Genomic DNA, 21,065 nt, shown 5'->3' on the forward strand with positions numbered 1-21,065 from the left:
AAAAACATACTCGCGAAGAATGCTAGAAACGCCAGAGACTCAAGGGAAAAAGCTCTCGACTGCGACACGAATGAACGCTTTTAAGAATATTATGAGAATTAATCGAGCACTATTCCGCATGAATTGCTTATGAATGAGAGAATATATTAATCTAATTATTATATTAAAAAAATCGAGAAGGAGAGACACGAATGCGCAAGGAGATTCAAAGTATTTTTAAGCTTTAATTACAATTTCTGATAAGATATTTGCTAGCGCGTAAATAAAAAAAATTTAGCAATTGAATAAAACATGTTTCCGAGTCTTGCTGTCGACTGGTGCATAAAAAATCGCGTGACGGACAGTATAAAGTACGTTGCGGCACGACTACGTCCCGTACGCGTGACAGGACAAGGTAGATGGTCCTTCTGTTTCGGACTCTGCTAGCGTGTCCTTAATTGGCCGAGATCGAGGCATCGGGGAACTTCCTCGTTTTTTGCATGCACGTTCGCTTCGATCGAACGTATTCGATCAAGTTCTCGTATTCGATCAAGATGAGAATCGAACCGTGAAACGCGTAAGGCATGTTAAGCAAAAGGGTTTTTCTTAATTCTCTGCTGTTTTTTTTTTTTTTCAGAATACGATATCGCGTTCTTCTAGTGCATTTACGCGTATGAAATATCAAAATGACGATATACATTTGTAATAACATACCTAAACAAACTGCTTTTTATAATTTTTCCGCATAATTCTTGTTCAACTCGCAAATTAGACGTGTATTATTGAACGCATGTATATTATTGCTTTCTGCCCTTGATCCATCGTTGTACCTCGAGAATTATTTCTTCGTTAATATCGCATTCTCTACTGTGTAATGAACGGTAGCGATCGCTCAAAACGAGTAAACGAGATGTTCCATGCGCGGAGAACCAATTTGAACGAAATCGTAACATTGCCAATACGCAAAGTACGAATTACGGCTGCATCCCTTAGGGAATATGTGCTTAGAGCGTGTAATTTCAGTATCTCTTTTCATTTCGCTGACATTAACATTAATAATCCATTAAGATAGTAGCAGTCGTGCGGCGCCATTGAGATCCAAACTATCGGTGTCGATCCTTTTCGTATCATTAAATCGCGTTTACAGGCGTGCATTACGAATTTTTGTTGTCCGTTTGTGGTTCGTGTTGTATGATCTATTTTCTTTGCTATATAATCGATACTTCGCACCGTGGGCGCGATCTTTGATCAACACCGGATGCTCGATGACGTTTATGTCTACACGTGAGACGAGACATATGTTTATTTTAGTGCTTCTACCTGGTGCAATATTAATAAATGTAACATTAAGAGATTAGAACTAGAGAAAAAATAAAATTAATTTAATGATAAACATGTTTAAAAAATAGCATCTAAAATGAGTTTACGGAAAATATAAAAATTTTTATTAGAGATACAACATTATTAAATAATTTCCATATAATTTCCTCTTATCGTTGCATATTCTTAACAATATTCTCAAATAGAATTAAATTATGTTAATATTTCCTTGATTCATTAAATAAAAGTTATTAAAAATATTATTGTTTTTTAAATTTTTAATGTACAAATTTGAAAAAGATTTTCTCTTGCATGCGCGAATATAAGAAAATTTTATATTTAAAAGATACTAATATAATATAATATAATATATATATTTTGCTGCGACATATGTTTCGAAAACATTGATTAATGTTCGCGATAATAGCGCAATGTAATACAGATATGTTGCAATGCGTACAATGTCACAATCGGTTTACTCTACACGGCGTTTCCTGCATTTAGAACGTGTCTTGGAAAGTACAACTGTATCGCACATGTGGTAATTTCAATCAGCGAAAGGCTGTTCCAGATTATTATATAGATTAATACAACATAAATGTATAAACATAGGATATATGTTATACTTTGGAATTACGATATTATGATATTGCCTAAAAAAATCTATATAATGCGTTCTTAAGAAATGCGTTTTCTAAAAGTTATTCCTTCTCTGAGATCAGCCATGACTGACTTTTATATTCCTCGTTATAAATTCCTAGCAATTATATATCGAATCCATGTGAAACCATGACCGACTTGTCCTATTATGATTTTTATACGAATTCCAAGAAGTTCAATGAAATATTTCTTTCTATCTCTCCTTTCTGTAATTTCTTGCAGCTCGCTCGTTAGACAGCAATTAACAAACGCTACGTCCATGGAGAACATAATCGTGTTTATTTTCGATCATTGGAGCGAGACACTTGAGACTGGTTTGTGTTCTCTATCGTTGCGCCGTTTAGATCTCAACTCGAGAGGAACGAGAGTAATTTCTTATACACCGTCATCATCGTCAAATCAGTCTACTACGAGAAAATCCTTGTTTTCGCTCTTGCGGAAAATATCTCGGTTTATTTTGCGCAAAATGTCACGGATAGAGTATACAAGATCATTCGATTCGATGCATTCTTTTTTATATTAAATAATAAATTTATCCCGAATGAAATAGATCTCTGGCTTTGAAATATAATAAATAAAAATAATATCACAAAATAAGATAAAATTGTAAGCATATAAAAATTATACACATATATAATAATGCGTTTAGATGACAAATTGAAGAAAATTAGCAGACATATCTATCTCATAATAAACCAGTGAAGTGATTAGTAATGTTATGGACAGGTAAGATGGTGCCAGAGGAATGATCAGTCGAGCGCAGATGTATGCACTCGACAACAAGAATGCCTTAACACGTGAATTTATGCATATATCAGAGCATATATGCACTTTCATATATATCTCGACATGCGTTTAATTTCATGTATTAAAGCATTCCTGCCTCCGTGAATAGTAGTACAAGCTAATACACGATTAAATGATTAATTAGCAAAGATAAGAGAAGGTAAATAATCATGCGTATTTTCCGGAGAACAACGAGGAAAGAGTATCTGGACCGAGGTGATGGTACACGGGATTTTATGAGCGAACAAGGGAGAATAAGCGAAAAGAAAAGAGGCGCGAGATCGAAGACATTTTCTACAAACGTAAGACACGCCGATGCACAACGGTGCACAGACCGAGATCCTTTTTTTCTCCTCTTTTTTTTTCATCTTTTTCTACTCCCTCGCCAACCGCAGACTGCGAGGTTCTGCGGCTTTGTTATGAAATAGACTTGAAAGCGAAATGCTCTTTCTCGCTGTTTCTCTGTCTCTCTCTCTCTCTCGCTCGTTTCTCTGAACGTTTCTCTTTACCTTTCGGTTGACGTAGCGTCAACTCGTACCGTTCAACTCTTATTCTAGCCTTGCTTTTTCGAGACCCAATCGCGTGTCACCCTGAACGATCGTTATAGTCGTCGGCTCGCCGAGCCTTGTGCCGTTTATATTTCTGCTTGAAGGAGAAATTATGATTGTATTCCTACACCGTCAGACAGAGTTGCTTTATTCTTATAGCGATAACTTTGCATCGTGTTAGATTTTAAGTGCCGTCATGGTCGAGGGACGTTGTGTGACAGCAAAAGACATCTTGCTTAAAAAATTGGATCTTGAAGGGAAGAGAATATCTAATAAAGTCATTAGCAAAAAATTATATCTCGGAAATCATGTACATTCTCTCTTAAAAATATTAAATAATTAAATGATATTAATTTTAAATAATTTAATATTTGATAAATGACTATAAATGCGGCGGTAACGTATCAATTTTTTCGTAAATTTACAAGCACGTTAACAGTCTAATTACGCGCGGAGCGTATTATCTCCACGATTGTAATCACTACTATATCGAGATGCAGATTATAAAAGAACGATAGCTCCACGCTAGTGCCCTACAAATACCGCCGAGAAGGAATTCGTATTCTCCACCCCATCCCCCACATTCCAGGTACCGCGGGAGTGACTAATACCGGCCGATAAACACGCTATTCCATCGGCGCGCACTTTCAGAATCGCGTACGCCGACAATTATAAGATAATGAATTAATACGCGCCTTTAAGGAGGATACCTCGTACACGCATACCGTATCGCGGCGGCAAACAGATCGGTGATTAAATTCTCCGTGTTCCTTTCCCTCCCTCCCTCCCCCCCTCGGGCGGGTGTACTCACCTCCTCGCGATACTATAACTCAATGAACCGTTCGCGATATCTTTTCCCGCCGATATCGGGAGGCCTCTCGCTCCTTCTCTCTCATCGTATTCTCGCGCGCGATATACGTATACCTGTGTGTATGCCTGTATCTACCCATTAATAAATTTCAAGATCAAGGTGAACTGGTGCTCTCGTTTAAGCCACGCGATTAATCTCGGGAAACGCGCGTGATGATTTACGATGACCACAATGTCGCTCTCGCGGGAAAAGAGAGCCGAGCGATTTACGCACTTGCGTGTCTGCCCGCGACTTCGCGTTGTGCAATAAATATTGGGGATATACTAGAAATCTCACGCAGCGACGAATATGTGCGATGTATGTGATTCCGCTCCGTGTAATTACGGTAGCGCCTCATCGTATTAGGCGACAGCATAATGAACTTATTAAGCGCGAATTAATCAGTCAATCGCGGCGGGATTGCGTTCGTTGAGAGTCTTATCAGCGGGAAAGATTTATCGAATGCTTTATCTCGAACTTGGCTTTGAAGCGTCTGTTATTCGATGATACTTGAAGCATCGTTGCAATGTGCTATGCATCGTTAACTTCATACTCGAAAAGGAAATCAAAAGGAAATCAATTTTATCTTTAAATTATCAGTTTCATCTTATTCGCTTTGGAAATTATTAGAGAAAATATTATTTGCATTATGCAATCGCTTTTTTAAAAAAATGAACTCGTCAAGTTTTTGCCCTGGATATGTCATATTATTGTGTAAGTATTGTAGTGAAAAAAGGAACATCGACCTCGCTCTCTGTGAGCTTTTTGAAAATTATTTTACGTCACCGGTGACACGTGTCTCGTCGCGCATAGTCGAAAGATTTAACGGAACAGATTGCTGATACTAGATTCCTCCCGCGGCAAATCGATTTGGCAAATCGAGATCTTGCACAATTGGAAAGGTTGTCAGCGGTTGTGTATCGACGATTCTGCAGTTACTCGTTGTGCCTTCGCGATAGCCGCTTTCCTATCTGGCTTTCCAATTGCCTTTGTGCTCCTATTAACTGCGCTACTGCGTAACATATCGACAGTGATGGCAGCGTGAAACAAATAGGATTCAAGTTGTCCATCTGCGGAAAGAATTCGAAGTAATGAACAGACGATCGTTTTTATCAATCAATTGAAAACTTGACGCGAGAAAAAAAACAAGATTGAAGCAAGATTGAAGATATGAAAGCGAATCATTCTTCTAGATAATATGTATGTTTCGAAAAAATATAGATGTGCAAGATACTATCAAGTCCAATTGTGACACACGTTTTCTCTGCATGTCGATGCGATCGGCACGTAATGGCGTTTGCCCTGCACGATATAGTGGAATATTGACGTCCTATATTGGCGTCGCGACGACGCGAGAAACACGTCGACGTGTCGCCCGCATCCTGGCTTAGCGGCGTAAAAGCGGCCACTAACGAACACGTGCACACGAGCACGCGGCCGCGCGGCATGGCAGTGTTAATGTACATTGCATAAAATATGACGAGACGAGCGGTTGCAGGGTTCGTGCCATCCATTGCGAATAGCGGCTGCCGGTGCAGCGCGCGGCTATGCGCTGCCCCTTGGTAAACACTGTCATTATAATTCAATTTAATATTAATTTGTACTCGTCCCTGCAAGCGGTGCTCATCCTGCGAGAGCGAGAAGGTAGATGTGAAAAGATTGCGCGATCAACGCTCCCCGATGAAGACCTCGCAACTTTAACGGAGGAGAGCGCGAATAATACCGAGCGGCGATACATATGCGAATGAATGAATAAACGGAGAGCATTATAGGCTTGTGTGTCGCAATGTGTTTGATATTTCATATTGGAAAATTATTATTTTTATTTTTCAGAAAAGCCTGGGAGAACTAGTTTAAATTTCCTCAAATTAATTAATTTTATAAATAATTATAATAATATATTTAGACAGATATTTTTTAATTTGTGTAAGTTTGTCAGAATTAAAATACAATTTATAAGATTGCATCTCTTATTAGGATTGGCTTCCGGGTTTGAGTCGCGTAAATTTTTTGTTTGATTCCAATGTTTCGTGAACATTTCAGTTCACTTTTTTTATGTAAATCAGATTGTTTTTCTCTGATGAAATAAATTGAAATCAAACCCGGAAGCCAATTCTAATATTCATATGTCGTCTCAAATATTAAATTATATCTCTTATTGCTGACAATTTAAATGCGTGTTATAGAAAATAAGAAGGTACATTTAAGAAATATTTATAAATAGTTTTTCTGAAAAGAAAAAATAAAAAGAAAGAAAGGGAGGGTCTGTTACAACCCGCTAAATCGAAACTGACAAGTTGATTCGAGATAGACGACGTGCGACCAGTTTTTAAAGACGAGTCACCTTCCAATTAGCAATTATTGAGATGTTGCAGCGATCGGCGTGGAATTTTAAGGAGGTTATTTCTCGAGAGACGAGACAGTCCTTCGCACAAAAATATTCGGGATGATGCATCATCGTCAGATATATCACAGCCACGATTTGCCTCAACAAATATTTAGAAATGTCATACTTTGAATACATAATTAATATATTCATATATAAACATATATTCATAAATAATTATCTAGGATTTCTTCCGTAAATATTTGAAACTCAAACAAAAATGCTCTCTATAGATTATATAGACATCTTCTTTTTCAATGTTTTGGAAGCCTTACTTTTCCAGCGTTTAAATTGAAGGATAAGATATGCAAAGGAGAAATGTTTATTAGGTCAAAAGTGAGAAATATTGTTGAAGGTTGAGAACCATGGGCCACAGGATGATGGATGGTGGCGTTCTTGCTTGTTCATGAGGAAGTTATTACGGTTTGCAGGAGGTGACTGCCGAGATGTAGAGAACAAGTCAAGGGTCGAGTATGGAAAAAGAGTAGAATGTCGCACGAGCTCGATGGCACGCGGTACTCTCGAAAAGTGCCCTCTTTGATTAAGTGGATCGGAGTAATTGGTTAATAATTGCTGGCAATCTCTTTGGTTGACGTTGGCGCGATCAAAAATTCTTTCTTCTTCTAAATCGTGCAAGTTTCACGGCTTTATTTTCTCCTGAAATTTTCTTAATAAAATATCAGTAGATATAGATAAGTTTTCTTAATAAAATTTTTTTAATAAACTATCAGTAGATATAGATAAATTATACATATACATACGCACACGCATACAATATATACATATATATAATATTTAATTTTATATTATAGTGAAAAAGAGAGGGAGAAAAGAGGGAGAGCGAGAAAGTGTTAAATCAATCTTTTACGAGTTAATAGAGACAAATCCGTTTTGCGTAATGCGATCGTGTAAAATGACGAAAGCGCAAAGCTCGTCGGCGTGAAATTGAAAATCAACGGAACAGAGAGGATTGAGAATATAGAAAATTGCGATGCCGGATGCACGGCGAGCTACTTATCGACGCTCGTCGATCTTAATGACAATGTGTACCGCTCGTCGCCCACCGATAGACAAACCCGTGTCGCAACGGTTGACGTTTCCCCGCTCCTCTCGCTCTTTCGCACGCCAGCTGATTTATCGACGTGCCCTCGAATTATATGCTGCGGCTCGACGCCGCGCGGCTTTCACCGACGACATCGTGCCCCTTTTGTCTCCTCGAAGGGGTTTCGACACCGGCCGCGCCAATTGTTTTCGCTTCTAATCGCGAATATCGTATCGCGTGCATATCGATATGCGTAACGACGCGATCGACAGCATGCCTGCGCGGTCCTTCGTCGTGTCGTTTTATCGCAGTCGTAACTACTTCGTCGAGGAATGCGTGCCGTCTGCAAAAATCGATCGCGATCCGATCGAAGATACGACGACTCGCGCGAATGACCGGTTCTCGACCATTGGATTGCACGAAAATTCGACGAGTTTAATTTCATATTTATATTTCATATCAAAAATTAAATGTACCGAATGTATATAAAAAAAGTAAGATTGTTTTTTTTAGAATTTCTAAAAAAACCGCTTAATTTTCACGAAGTGCCGCAAATCGTCTCGAATTCGTAAGTTCCCAAGATGCTCCGTTTTCTCCATCCCCAGCTAGCGGTTTCGTGGCCTGTTCTAAACCGGCCTGCGATTAACGCTCGCAATTTACGCGCGGAAGCCGCCGCGCGACGCGACGTGCACTCGAAATGATTTATACGCGGTCCGTCTCTGTACGTGACGCGTCGTTTACCACCCGCTCTCCAGCGAAGATTAATTAACCCCGTGGCGTTTCGAGGGAGAAACGTGCTTCGCCTGGAGCGTTCGTCGCGGGGGCGGCGCGGGGGCGGCGCGGGGCCCGCCAGCTTCGGTTTCTTAATCCAATTTCGTGGTACATTAATCTAATTATGCCTAGGCATATGCACGTGACGTGCAACTATGTCGGCCGCACTGCTGGGCTTTCGTAATGCAATGGACGTCGGGTAGGCGAGAAATTCGTCCGCACCAAGTGCCCCCAGAACTGTCGAAGAGAGATAGATAAAAAAAGAAAGGGAGAGAAAGAGAAATATGATGTCTTAAAAGAATTTTATTTCTCGACTTGAAGCAAATTTGCATCTTGGCGAGGAATCCATTAAAGTCATGCAAAGAGAAACGATAGACTTTTCGCGAATTTAGAAGTGAAAATGTACAAGTTAAGAAACTTGAAACACTTTAATATATTCATTACGTGCAAATGTGCACTCGAGGAATAAAATGATAAAGCATATTTTAATTTTAATGTAGTTGATCCTTAGTTATTAAGATTTAAAATATGGAAAATTTATAAGAATTTTTTAAATGGAAATTAGAAAAAATATTTTAAGATAAAAATATCGCAAATCTATATATAAAATATTCATAAAATATTCATACAATTTTAGACGAAATATTTCAATCTTGTCTTTAAAAGATTCTTTATGAAATAGTATTAAAATACATAGTTTAGTTCCTATCGAAAAGTTATTACAATATCATCGATTGCGAAATCGAGCGCTGATTCAAGAAATGGGCTGGTGAAACTTTCGCTTCGACCTCTTAACGGGCATTAAGTTTCACATTAATTACATCATCTGTTCACCGGTCTCATGATAAGGACACTCACGCTTAGATGTAACCGCGGAAGTTCACGCGCATAAAGTATCAGAGAGAAAGATGGAGAAAAAAAGCGAGGGCTGAGCGAAGCAGTATGTCGAATAACTTCCTAGAGGCGCGCCTGTCACGAAGCCCCGGGTCATTGGTCACCTCGTTCTTATCTCGTATTGTCTACGGCCCATCTTATGCACGGTGCCGTTGTACGGTTCACCATAAATGGTATTAATTCATTTAGCAGCTTCGGGATTATATAGGAGTCGATCGGAAAAGTAATAAAAGTTATCTTTAGTAAACATTTTTCGCTATTAGTTATCGAAGCAATTAATCAGAATGATTGCATTAGCCCGTAGCTACTTTGTAATTGATTATATTTATAGGTATTAAATTCAGAAGCTTTAAAATCAAAATCTTTATTTGTTACCGTATATATAGAATCATGATTCGCTCTCTCTCTTAATAATCATCCGCAATTTTCTCTACCAATTGAACGTTATGCAAAATTGCATCCATTCGCGAAATGAAAAAAGTTGCATTGCATATTTTAAATATAATTTATTCTAAACTGCTATATTCAGTGAGTTAATTTATTTTACGTAACGCGTAATCATCATTTTTAGCTTTTACGAAAGAAGAGGAAATTAATAGTAGACGAATCGCCGTCTGCGAGCAAAATGTGTCCTTGAATGTCCGCTTCTTCTATCCAGACTTCTGGCTGCGGCAATTGTCAGAAGCGCGTTAAAACTTGATGCAGCTGTGAAACAAGGCGCGTTAAAACTTTGAAAGCGACTGGTTCGCGCAAAATCGTTTAATACAGATTATCGTGTTCGCCTGGCATCAAGTCACGACCGTTACTTTTCCTCCAAGAGGAGATCCTCTCTGGAGAAATCCGAAACAATCGTCGACACGCCCATCCACATACACCTATACAGGTTTATCCGCGCTTTGTTAGGTAACGAACAACAATGTGTTTCGTTGGGCGCATATCGTCTTAATGTAACGTAATAATCGTGAGCTATCGCGAGTATAAACAACTACGAGCGAGTCTCCTCAATACCGACAAATCCATTTTGCAAAGTATGCAGACGTTCTCTCATTAGAATTGCATATGTCTTAATAAATCAGAGATTTTATTACAATTTTAATCGTAATTTTTTTTTATAATTTAATATATCATCGATTCTTTTTTTTGTTAAAGGAAAAAATTATGCGTAGAATTTAATAATAGAAATTCAAATACAACAAAAATTATATTATGTTTTCAACATTGCACATATTAAATTGCAATCTTATATAAGTGCAACGTATTACATATTATTTAATCATTCACATGGCAAATATATTCATACGATAGAAACTGTATATAAACTTTTTATATTGTTGTATGAATCATTTCAATGTAAGGTGTTTTTAGGTCACTTTTTTGTCGCCATCCGCTGACCGTTTTCATGTCAATCAACGCAAGCGTGAAGCCGCTTATCCATAATACCATGGCTCGCGTAATGCGTGACGATCAGACTCACGACCGTTATTTTCCATAGATGAGACTCTCTTCGGAGAAACCCGAAACAATTGTAGACACACCCATCCACGTACAATATATGCAAGCGCATCGTGTCTAGTTAAGTATCTCGCAACAATGTTCTCTAGACTACAAGACATTGTGTAAATATCTAGTATTGCTATTGTTGAATCATTATCCTCGCCCGATCCGTTCGTTGCACTATTTACAAATTGAGATCATCTGATTCTTCGCTCTCACGGAATGAATTTTAGCGCGCATCCTTGGATTTATTCTCTTTTGTTTGAATTATGATTGGATTACGCGAACGACACTTTGTATCGAAGAAAGCTATGATCTCATTCTTTTCGATGCACTTAGGCATTCGTTCCATTTTGCTTCTCGCGAGCTTCTCCCTTGATGATTTCTCATCTCCGTTCTGAATGACGAACTAGGAAGCAACAAGGGTACTGCCCACGATACGTGATTACCTGCCATTTGTAGGTTTTGAGCGGTGACCGCCCTTGCTGCGGAAATTATGAAACCGGTCCGTAATTGAAACTTGACTAATGACACGACGGGTCATTGCGTATATTATTATAGAGCCATGGATTGGCATTAGCTCCTCGCGCAGCCGCGGTGCCGGACGCTTCACGGAATCGCAATAGTGCTTCACGTGGGAAAGGATGCATTAAAAGTGCATCAAACATTGGTGGGCAAGTGGCGAGCGGTGCCGAAAGGCAAGCATTCGTCTGTCGAAATTAACATGGTAAAGGCGGGCATAATTTCGCAACAGAGATTAGCTGTACAAGCTCCAGCAGCATAGATGCTTGAATACTAATTATTATCATCATCTACATATTTCACTAAGGATGAGCGAATAGAACGGATATGTAGAGCTAAATTATAGAGATACTTTATACATACGCACCACACACATTTTATAAAATAATCCTTTATTAAACTATATTTATTTTTAATAATTATTAATACACACTCTCTGAAAAGCATTTTTAATTTTATGCGATTTATTCGTTCAAAGAAAACATGTTTCAATGTTTTAAGAAAATTAGAATCGTAGATTAAATTGGAAAATATTCTGTCGATATTGCTTGCTACATCTTTATTATAATATTCTCACCCAAGTGTAGCTGTCAAAGTACTTAAAGCACGATTTCATGTTTCCAGATGGAGCATAGAGGCGCGGCGCATAGGCAGCAGGAGCAGCAGTAGCGTTCAGCTATCGTCGGGGACCTGATCGGGCCCGATCTCGCGCTCGGGGGGACGCGGGATCGCGGGGGCGTCGCGGCCAAGCGACCGCGATGGCCGCGACCGACGGTCAGATCGTCGTCGCGGCGGCACGCTGGGCCGAGGAGGCGACGTATCTACGCGAGTTCGTCTCCAAGTATCGTCTGCCAGCCGTGATCAAAATCACCAAGGGCCAGTACGGTGGACTGGGCGTACCGACGCTACCGGCGCCCAGTTTGCAGAGCACGGCGTTGGTAATATCAGCCGGTCGTCGACGTAAAATCGTGGCGCAGGCAGTAAAGATCAAGGAAGGTCGCCGGGTGGTCGGCGTGGGACCTAGACTCGCGATACCGGATTCGTACGCGGGCTACTTTGAGATTCTGAGCGAGGAGGGTCGCGCGGTTCGCGGCATCGAGTCGGTAAACGAGCTGTCGCGTAGATGTCCGGAGGAGGGTGCTCTGGTGCGCGAGACGGTGCGCTCCATCGCCTGTCGGGTGGACGACGAATCGGGGATCGTGGTACCGGAGGGTACGAGGACCCTCGCCGCCGGCGAGACGATTGTCATCGCCGGCGAAGTGGCGTTACCCGGTCGCGGTAGATTCCTGCGTTGCGTGGACTGTCGCGGCGACAGCGTCCTGCTCGGGATGGATCAACGCGGTCGCTTCAGCGCCCTGGCGCGCGAGGACAACATCAGCGGCGTACACACCGCTAGGGCGCTTCTCAGCAAGCGTCTACCGCTCACCGTGAGACTGGTGCACGGCCAGCCGCCGCGGGGGCTTAAATCGTCGTCGCAGTTCGTGCCCGAGTTGAGGTTGCTGTCGACCTTCGAGGAGGAGCACGTGTTCGCGCTCCCGTTGCAAAGAGAAGGCGCGGCCGTCGCGCTACCGCTCGCGGCGCCGCTTAAGCTGGTGAAGGCGCGGAACGAGGAGGCACTCAGATCGATGCAGGAGTTCACGAGGCTGGTGGAACGCGCCTCCCGTTTGGTCGCCGACGTGGCCGATCGAGCGCACGTGCTGGACGGTCGTCTGGGTGAGGGCAAGTCCTCGAGGCAGAGGAGCGGCTCGGGCTTTCTCAGAAGACCGTCGACGAACTCGGATCACGCGCCACTGGGTCATCATAGAAACAGCAGCGCCAGCCATCATCATCATCATCATCACTATCACAGCAGCAACGGCCATCAGGCATCCTCCGGTCACTCGGGTTATCGGGACGAGAACAGGATACCGCCGTCATCGTCGGCCTGTACCGAGGAATATGACGAGATCGATCAGATATATGACTACGTGCGCGGTTTCGCGCCGTTGCCGAAGAGCGTCAGGTTGCCGTATGAGAGTCCTCTCGTCGCCGCGGGTCAAGGTGGCTCGACTCCGCCGTTAACGCCGGTCACGGTGACGATCGCGCCACTGCTCGATGATCGACCGGAACCACCGCCGATCGAGACGATACCAACGAAGAAGATCCAGGCGGAGAAACGGACGAGGCGCGCGGTCAAGGAGGCGCCGCAGCCGCGGGTGGAGAAGCCGCCTCTGGCGAAGCTCTATGTGAAGAACAGCGGCACCCAGCGTGGACGTCCGTTAATGAGGCAGAAGAGCGCGTCGCCGTTGAAGGAAACGCCGCCGGGTTACAAGGGAGGTTCGCCCCTTTTCAATATACGCTACAAAAGCCTGACGAATCTCCAGCAGGCGATGGAGCTCGACGGCACGTTGGATTCCAGTCACTCGGGCGGAAGGACCTCGGGAGATTCTGGCGCGGGCGCCAAATTGCCGGAAAAAAGGTACGCTCACAAATGTCGAAATGTATTTGTCAAATTTATTTGTTAAATTTGAAAAAGCAGGTTTTTTAATTTCTCTCTTTTTGCAATCATATCATACATCATATTATACATATATTAAGGCATCTTCTTTAATCTTCTATTAAGAAGATAATTAAATATAATAAATATAATAAATTATTTACTTTAAAAATAGTATTAAATAGAAAGCATAATCGAATAAATCTTTTACTTTTGTTATTATGTCATACATTTATTGTTGATTATTAAAATATTATTTCAAGAAATATAGTATATTTTTTTTTAAATTTGTTTATTATTGAATTATTAAATAATTATTTTTTACAATATATATATTAATAATATACATATATCATATTATATAATATACGTAAATTATTCATATCACAGACATATATAAGCGGATAAAATAACTTCAATGTTTGTTTACAATTATTAATCGTCAAAATGACACATGATATTCGTGTGACCAAGATTTATCATATTCTCTCGATATAATTTGCTAGATCGAGACGTTTAAGCAGACCACGATCGCTGACAAATTTAGTCTGGGAGTTACGAGGTGGAAGTGGTCTTGGTTGCACGAGACCGGAAACTCCGCCGCCTGTCACGACTGCACCCCTGCCACCAACTAAATGTGGGCCACGTCTAGCTGTCACTGTCGTAGCACCGCGACGTGTCGGCACGCTCTACCTCTAACTCGTGAGTTAGCATATTTTTTAAATTTTCCCTTTTTAAATATTTTTCAAATATTATCATATTTTTGAAAGATTGTGGAATCGACTCCGTAAATATATTTTTACAAGAAAAGAACGTTGTGCAAGTAATCGTAGATCAACTTCCGTTGCGTCTTTAAGAAAAATTGCTCCAAATGCGACCAGTGCTCTCAAATTGAAACATCGCGTGCCTATTTTCTGAGCGTTCTTCGTGCGAGCGATCTTCGTTTCCCGTATTTCAGTCAGATGATACGCCGCCGAGCGGCAAGTCTATTTGTCGAACGGACGGACATGCACATTGTAATTAACCATGTCGATGAAATACCGGTTACGACGTAGTTACAGCGTACTTTGTCCGCGGAAGGAGGACTGAATCGTTAAATTCGCGGGACCGATCTAGGATCGAGCAGGATGATCTTTCAACGGGGCGTTTTACTAGGCATTATAAGAAACGCGTAACGCTCTTTACTTCCCTATTGCCATAAGTTCGTATTCATTTAATCGCTCTCGATAATCATAACGACGAATCTAGGAAATGCACCTGTCCGCGACTCGGGAAGTTCTTACGATTACTGCCAATTACAATCAACGAAGAAATCCATTCCTAATCGTAATCGTATTCCGATGCGAGATACAAAGAGTTTCGCAAAACATATCTGAATCGAAAGACTGATTACAACTGCGTAATAATATCATAATTTTTTGTTTTTTTTTCTGTTAAAATTATCATCGCGTCCTTTTTGTATATTTATCAGAATACTCGATCATATTAATCAGTATAAAAAAATTAGCTATAAAATTATTATCTACATATCGAATTGAATCAAATAAAATTATTTTGAAAAAATACACGAAATATTCTAATTATATAATTTTTAAATTGTTTATTAAAGCTTTAATTGTTCAATTATTGAGACTCAATTACGACGAACTTACATTGTCAAGCGGATATTGTCAGGTCGATTAACGTACGATATTGTACGCGTACATCAAGTGTCTCGTAGAATGAGATGCGGCAAGAATGTAATTTCCGTGGACGGGATCGTCTCGCTCATTTCTCCGTCCGCTAATCCGCCGATGATAATCGACAGCGACAGCGAGAGATTGAAAGCGTTTCTTCGTCACGAGTCTCGTTCTGCATCGTACATCGAGCGACGAGAGGCACTTACGGGAGGAAGTCGAGAATCACGCAAAGCTTCCTGCTCCAATCGGAATACCGATCAATATTCCCAAGTCGTGGAAATTAGCAAGGTCCGGGTTAATCTACCGTAGCCTAACTTGTCTCTCTCTTTCTCTCTCTCTCTCTCTCCTTCTTTCCTTCTGTTACGGATGCCATTTAGCAACGACTAAATGTTTCATCTCGCGAGAAGACGGCTAGCTTGGAAACTCGAGACTGAGGCCGGAGAGAAAGAGGAGGAGATGGTTCAATGGTGGACTCGGCGGTGGACAGCCTCCGGGTATATAACATCATCCGCACTCGGTGCAGCGCTATAATAGCCCCGGTTCGCTTCGCGGTGCCGCTCCGTGAGCGGAATTAAACGAGACCAGGTTCAACGGCTGGACACAAACCGTGGCTTCCGGTCCCACCGCGCGCGTCCTGTCGTCCGCCCGCTTGCTTGATCACGTATTATGAAAATTATGATTGTACGAAGGGCGCATGATTTCATCGATCGCCGTTGAAAGTGAACGGCTTCCGATAACGCAATCGGCGACGTACATCCGGTGCACCCGGATCGTTTATAATCTAGTAGCATGACTTGCATACTTCTTATTGTATATTTCCTCAATTATATTTCTTTAGTTATATACACAAGGTGTCACAAATTTCAATATTTTCAAATATCAACATCTCTTGATAAATTTTAAATAAAAAAATTCTTGCTTATATACAAAATATTCAATCCAATTTCTCATACATATGCTATCGCGCGTCTGCCATAATCATAATTTAATCGATTCGCTGCCTCTTTCACTTTGTAATTGTGTATTATAATTTGATAGGGAAGGAAAATTTAGTTAGAGAGTCATGATTAGAGCGAAAGACGAACGAAACTTGCCGGCGAAACCGGACTGCGAGCGAAAAGAAAACGTATACGTGGGAACCGCGCGATAATTCCGCAACGGGAACGGGTTCGTAGAAGGTTCAGGCCGCGTCTCATCAAACGCTCGCGTTGCGTCTCTCTCGCTTGGACGATTAAAACTGGAAATTCAGATCTCGCGGCGCGAATTTGCGGTTTTCTCCGTAACATTAATTTCGGCACCGCCTTTCCCCGACGCGACGCGACGGCTCGCGCGCTTCGGCCGCGTATTCTAAATTACCTGGCCGTTCTCTTGTCACTTGCGGCTATCCGCAGAATCGTCGCCGCGCCATTTTCACATATATTTTAATGCCCGTCTAACGCGCGTAAACGTCGCGCTGCGAAATTACCAGGTGTCTCCCGGGAGAAACCAACGAGGGTGCCCGTCGTAACCTTCGCTCGGCCGCTAATTAATTAACGCGGATCGAGAAAACACGAGATTCTCCCTCTTTATCTCTCCGCACGCGTTATTCTCTCCGAGTATCCGAGTAAGAGACGCGTCAAAGCTCCTCCGGGATCTCCCGAGAATAAACGGCATACGTTTACGGCTACCACGTTAAATCCCGTGATGGGAGGGAGAGGAGGATAAGGAGGGATCATCGTTGCCGATAATTAGAAAGTAATCGCGCCGTGGTTTTTCGCATGTTCGCTCGCGTCTCGAGCCACGGTCCTGGCATAGAGAGAGACCATTATCTCGAAAATTGCCGGGTGCGCGCCACCCTGTACCCCTGGAGCCCACTCTCGTCTGTGCCGTCGACGACGTTGATTAATATCAACGAATTCCTCCGCGCGTTCGTGTAATTACGCTCGTGGCGATATCCACGAACAGCCAACGTCGGTTAACGCCCGTGCCCGTGCTTGACGTGCGACGACGCGCCGAACGTAGCATTACACGCGCGAACGAAGATTGTCGGAGTCTCGGTGGATATCGGCGGCCGTCTCACGGCCGCGCGATAATATTAAAGCCGATCTATATTCACCGAACGCGATCCTTCGCTCCCGTTCGCCTGTGAGCTTCTGACGCTCGCGAGCCGCAACGAGTTCGACGCTACGATCATCTTCAAAATTGCTAGGCGTCCTTGCTTGCGCTTCGTGCCGCGACGTAGCCCGTGTTCGCTTGTTAGGGTGTTTCGAGAGGCACGATCGCTTCAATCGTGCCTTCAAGAGCGTCATAATACAAACTCGATGCCTCGACTTGCACGATTCATAGTGGGTTTAAACCGATACCTAATGTAGCGCGCGTATAATATATCTGCGATATCTGGAGAAGTTTAGAAAAAAGATTTTGATTCGTACAATAATTTACATATAATTTACAATTTACATATATAATTTATAATATTTGTATATTATTTAAGGATTAATATGTAAAATTTTCTAAGAAGAATGTACACTATAATTTAAATCACTTACAAGGTATAGATAATGTAGATTTCTTAAGTTTTAAAGTTCGATTTTAATTTCTCGTGCATTTTATATTTTTATATTTTTACTCGAAAAAATGGTTTTGCAACTATAGCAACAATTTTCTAAATGCGAAAAATTAACTGAGATAGATAAATGTTTAGCAAATATCATGATATTGCACATGTTTTACACTTAATCAATTTAAAGAGGCAGAATTTGTATCTGAATCGTTAATGAAATTTGAAAAGAACCATTGGGGTTAATCATTCTTACTATAAAGTTTGACAGAAAAATTATTTCTCACAAAGATTGTTCTAGTTGTGTGAAAACTTATATTTATCTAATAATTAATATTTGGCAATGGGACCTAAATTTGCCAGAAAATATTACTAGAATTTGCTGCTAAATTCTAAATGTTACAATGTTTTAGCAGATACAAAAAAATAACGATAAATTTTTGTTGCAACACTTAAACATCTATCTATATCAGCAAAACATTTTTTTAAATGATTAGATTACCAACATATATATAATTAGTATATTTTTTTATTTCACTTATTTGCTAACAAACGCATCGTGACATGTATTTAACGTGCTCGCTGCATTCGATGCTTTTTCACTTTCTTCTAACCAAAACCATGCATATTTATCGTATCCTCGGTTACATTGCATGCAAATTACAGACGACGTTCGGCTTTGCTGCCACGTCTCCTCGTTATTCCGTCCTATTGTCTGCCTACATCCTTTCTTCCTGGATAAATGCCGTCCCGACGTGGTTCACGTGCGACGCTCTTGTAGGCCCCTGTCCTGAGTCATCCGCTGAATTTTTTCACCCATTTACCGTCTAAAACCATCTACGTACCCGAGATAGTGTTGAGAGGTGACGAGACAACGGCGGAATGAAAGAGAACTCGAAAAAGAATATTATGAAAAGACTGCGTTGTCAGCTGCTTCATCTCGAAAGCTCTCACTTAAAACCTACGCCCACATGGATGACGCGATGCATTGTTGACTAAAGAATGTTCTGCATTATGTGTCATCTATAAATTCTTTAGCTAATATGGAGTTTTAAATATTATAACTTTTGACTAAATAAATGGTTAAAAAATCGAGGATTTTGTTAAATTAAAACATTCAAAAAAAAACAAATAACAAAATATTATTCTTCATGTAGTTTATAAATAGATTTAAACTGGAAGTGTAGGTTTCACTCAAGTGCATATATAGAAGTGCAATTTCAGTGAGAGTGGTATTTTCCTGTTTCGAGAAAGGTAATCTGTTTATGAGGTGATGTGATTGAAATTCCTCGCCTCAAGAATGCGTGTAAAAAAATATTAATTAATCCTGAATATGGTCATTAATAAAGCTTACATCTCCAACCGGGAGACTGAAACGAGGGACAGCAAGTCGATAAACAAGATTAATACTTGCTATTGCTTTCGCGTTTATAAGTATCTCCTAAAAATCTAGAATATCATAATAATTTCTGATTTTATCACGAGATGCTCACGCTTGGACGTGTTAACACTTTCTCGTCTTATACAAAAGAGTAATAAAACAAATTATTAAGGAGTCTCCGTCATTTAAATTCAAAGTTTAATCACATCATCACCATAATCGCAAAATGTAACGAGTCTTGAAACTCGAATCGCGTTAAAAACGTTATAAAATTTTTAAATAAATTGCAATAAATAACGATGTTGCATCTTGTCGCGTGAAAAGAAAAAGATAATAACACGTTGCAGACTCGCTCCTTAAATTGGCAAATTTACTACGACCGAGGCGACAAACCGCGGGTCACGCTTCGCCTACGGAAAACGGTTCGGGACACGATGTGAATTACGCAAGAGCACGTCAACACTTTGTTCCTTGTGTCGGTAATTTTCTCCGCGAAAGCGAAGCAAATCGATGGCATTGTCGGCGTGCCTCCCGCCCACGTATCTCCGGGTGCGTGCAACGAGTGGTAAAAGTATGCTTTGAAAATGCGTACTCGCGCGCGTTTCAACTTATAATTGGTTTATAGCGGTAGTCGAACGACAAATAGACTTGCGAAAAATAGAGAAAAAAGAAATCGGCAGAGATATCACCGCGTTGTTCCATCTACAAGTGAAAGTGCTTTTAGAGGAAAGCAAAAAAGGATATTTTATTTTTATTATGTATTGTAGCATATTAGAAAATTGTATCAATTGCAATCTAATGATACATTATTAATATTGATTAATAAATTAAGTTAAAATTATTACTGTCGTCAAAGCTATAACATGCATATGCTCAAAATAATTATCGTTGGCAAAGCGCGGAAAAAAGAGTCAAGTAGAAATATCGTTATTTGGTCAGCCTTACGCATGTCGAATCCGCATCAACGTCGATCACTGTTCTCTATTAGTACAAATTTAATACATGTGTCATATTTCACGTAATTTTTTTATAAGTGATTTATTATATATTCATAGAGTCAAATATTGATTTATTATAATTCTTTCTATCATATTAAATCGTCTTAATTTAAGGAATAAGATTATCTAACAAAAACACGTATCGTATAATTACATGTAAATATTAATTATATGGATTAGTTTTATTAGGTCATGTTCTAGTTTATATTATGCGAATACAGATATTAACATTCCTGCCGACCCTTTTTCTTGAAACTTCTCGCCCGTCATACGTGTGCCCGTGTGCGTGTACGTATTTTATGAGCCTCTCTACTCATCCGAGTAGGATCCGCAGCCTCGAGTAAAACAAATTTTTCTCTTTCCGCTTATTCTTGCTCTCCAATCGCAGCTAGGTAGTCGAGTGTCCACGATAGCGTATCTATGCGTATGTAAAACTATAGATGAACTTGGCGGCACACACACATATGTGACCCGCGCGCACGTATATAGTAGTATATATTATATACCCAAGTATAGTATATACGCAACACATATACACACACACACAGTAGTATTGACAACGAACACTCGCGGGCTTTTTGCAGCATCAGCGTTTGTACGTGTGCGTGCATAGATGCGCGTCTGTGCGTGGGCGGAGACCAGTAGCCGACTCGGCGCACGGCCGGTTGATCGGCCTGTTGGACCGTGACGTGCCAACCACTACCACTTTATTATTACTACTGCACTCCTTGCTAGTAGTG

At 40.9% G+C, this 21,065-nt stretch overlaps 1 protein-coding gene across 8 annotated transcripts in view; it reads left to right on the forward strand.

Annotated features, from left to right (window-relative positions):
• Sano (CABIT domain-containing protein serrano) overlaps positions 1-21,065 on the forward strand; it is a 129,067-nt gene that overhangs the window by 85,658 nt on the left and 22,344 nt on the right. For all 8 annotated transcript variants that reach the window (XM_083107983.1, XM_083107979.1, XM_083107985.1 and 5 more), the window contains 2 exons: positions 11,877-13,710; positions 14,235-14,430. In XM_083107983.1, coding sequence (XP_082964109.1) covers positions 12,011-13,710; positions 14,235-14,427 — 1,893 coding nt within the window. In that variant the 5' untranslated portion in view covers positions 11,877-12,010 and the 3' untranslated portion in view covers positions 14,428-14,430. The remainder of the gene's footprint in view (positions 1-11,876; positions 13,711-14,234; positions 14,431-21,065) is intronic.

The sequence above is a fragment of the Camponotus vicinus genome, unplaced genomic scaffold (assembly GCF_025532165.1).
Source record: "Camponotus vicinus isolate PSW18456_S1 unplaced genomic scaffold, iyCamVici1.0 SCAF_9, whole genome shotgun sequence".
Taxonomy (NCBI): Eukaryota; Metazoa; Arthropoda; class Insecta; order Hymenoptera; family Formicidae; genus Camponotus; species Camponotus vicinus.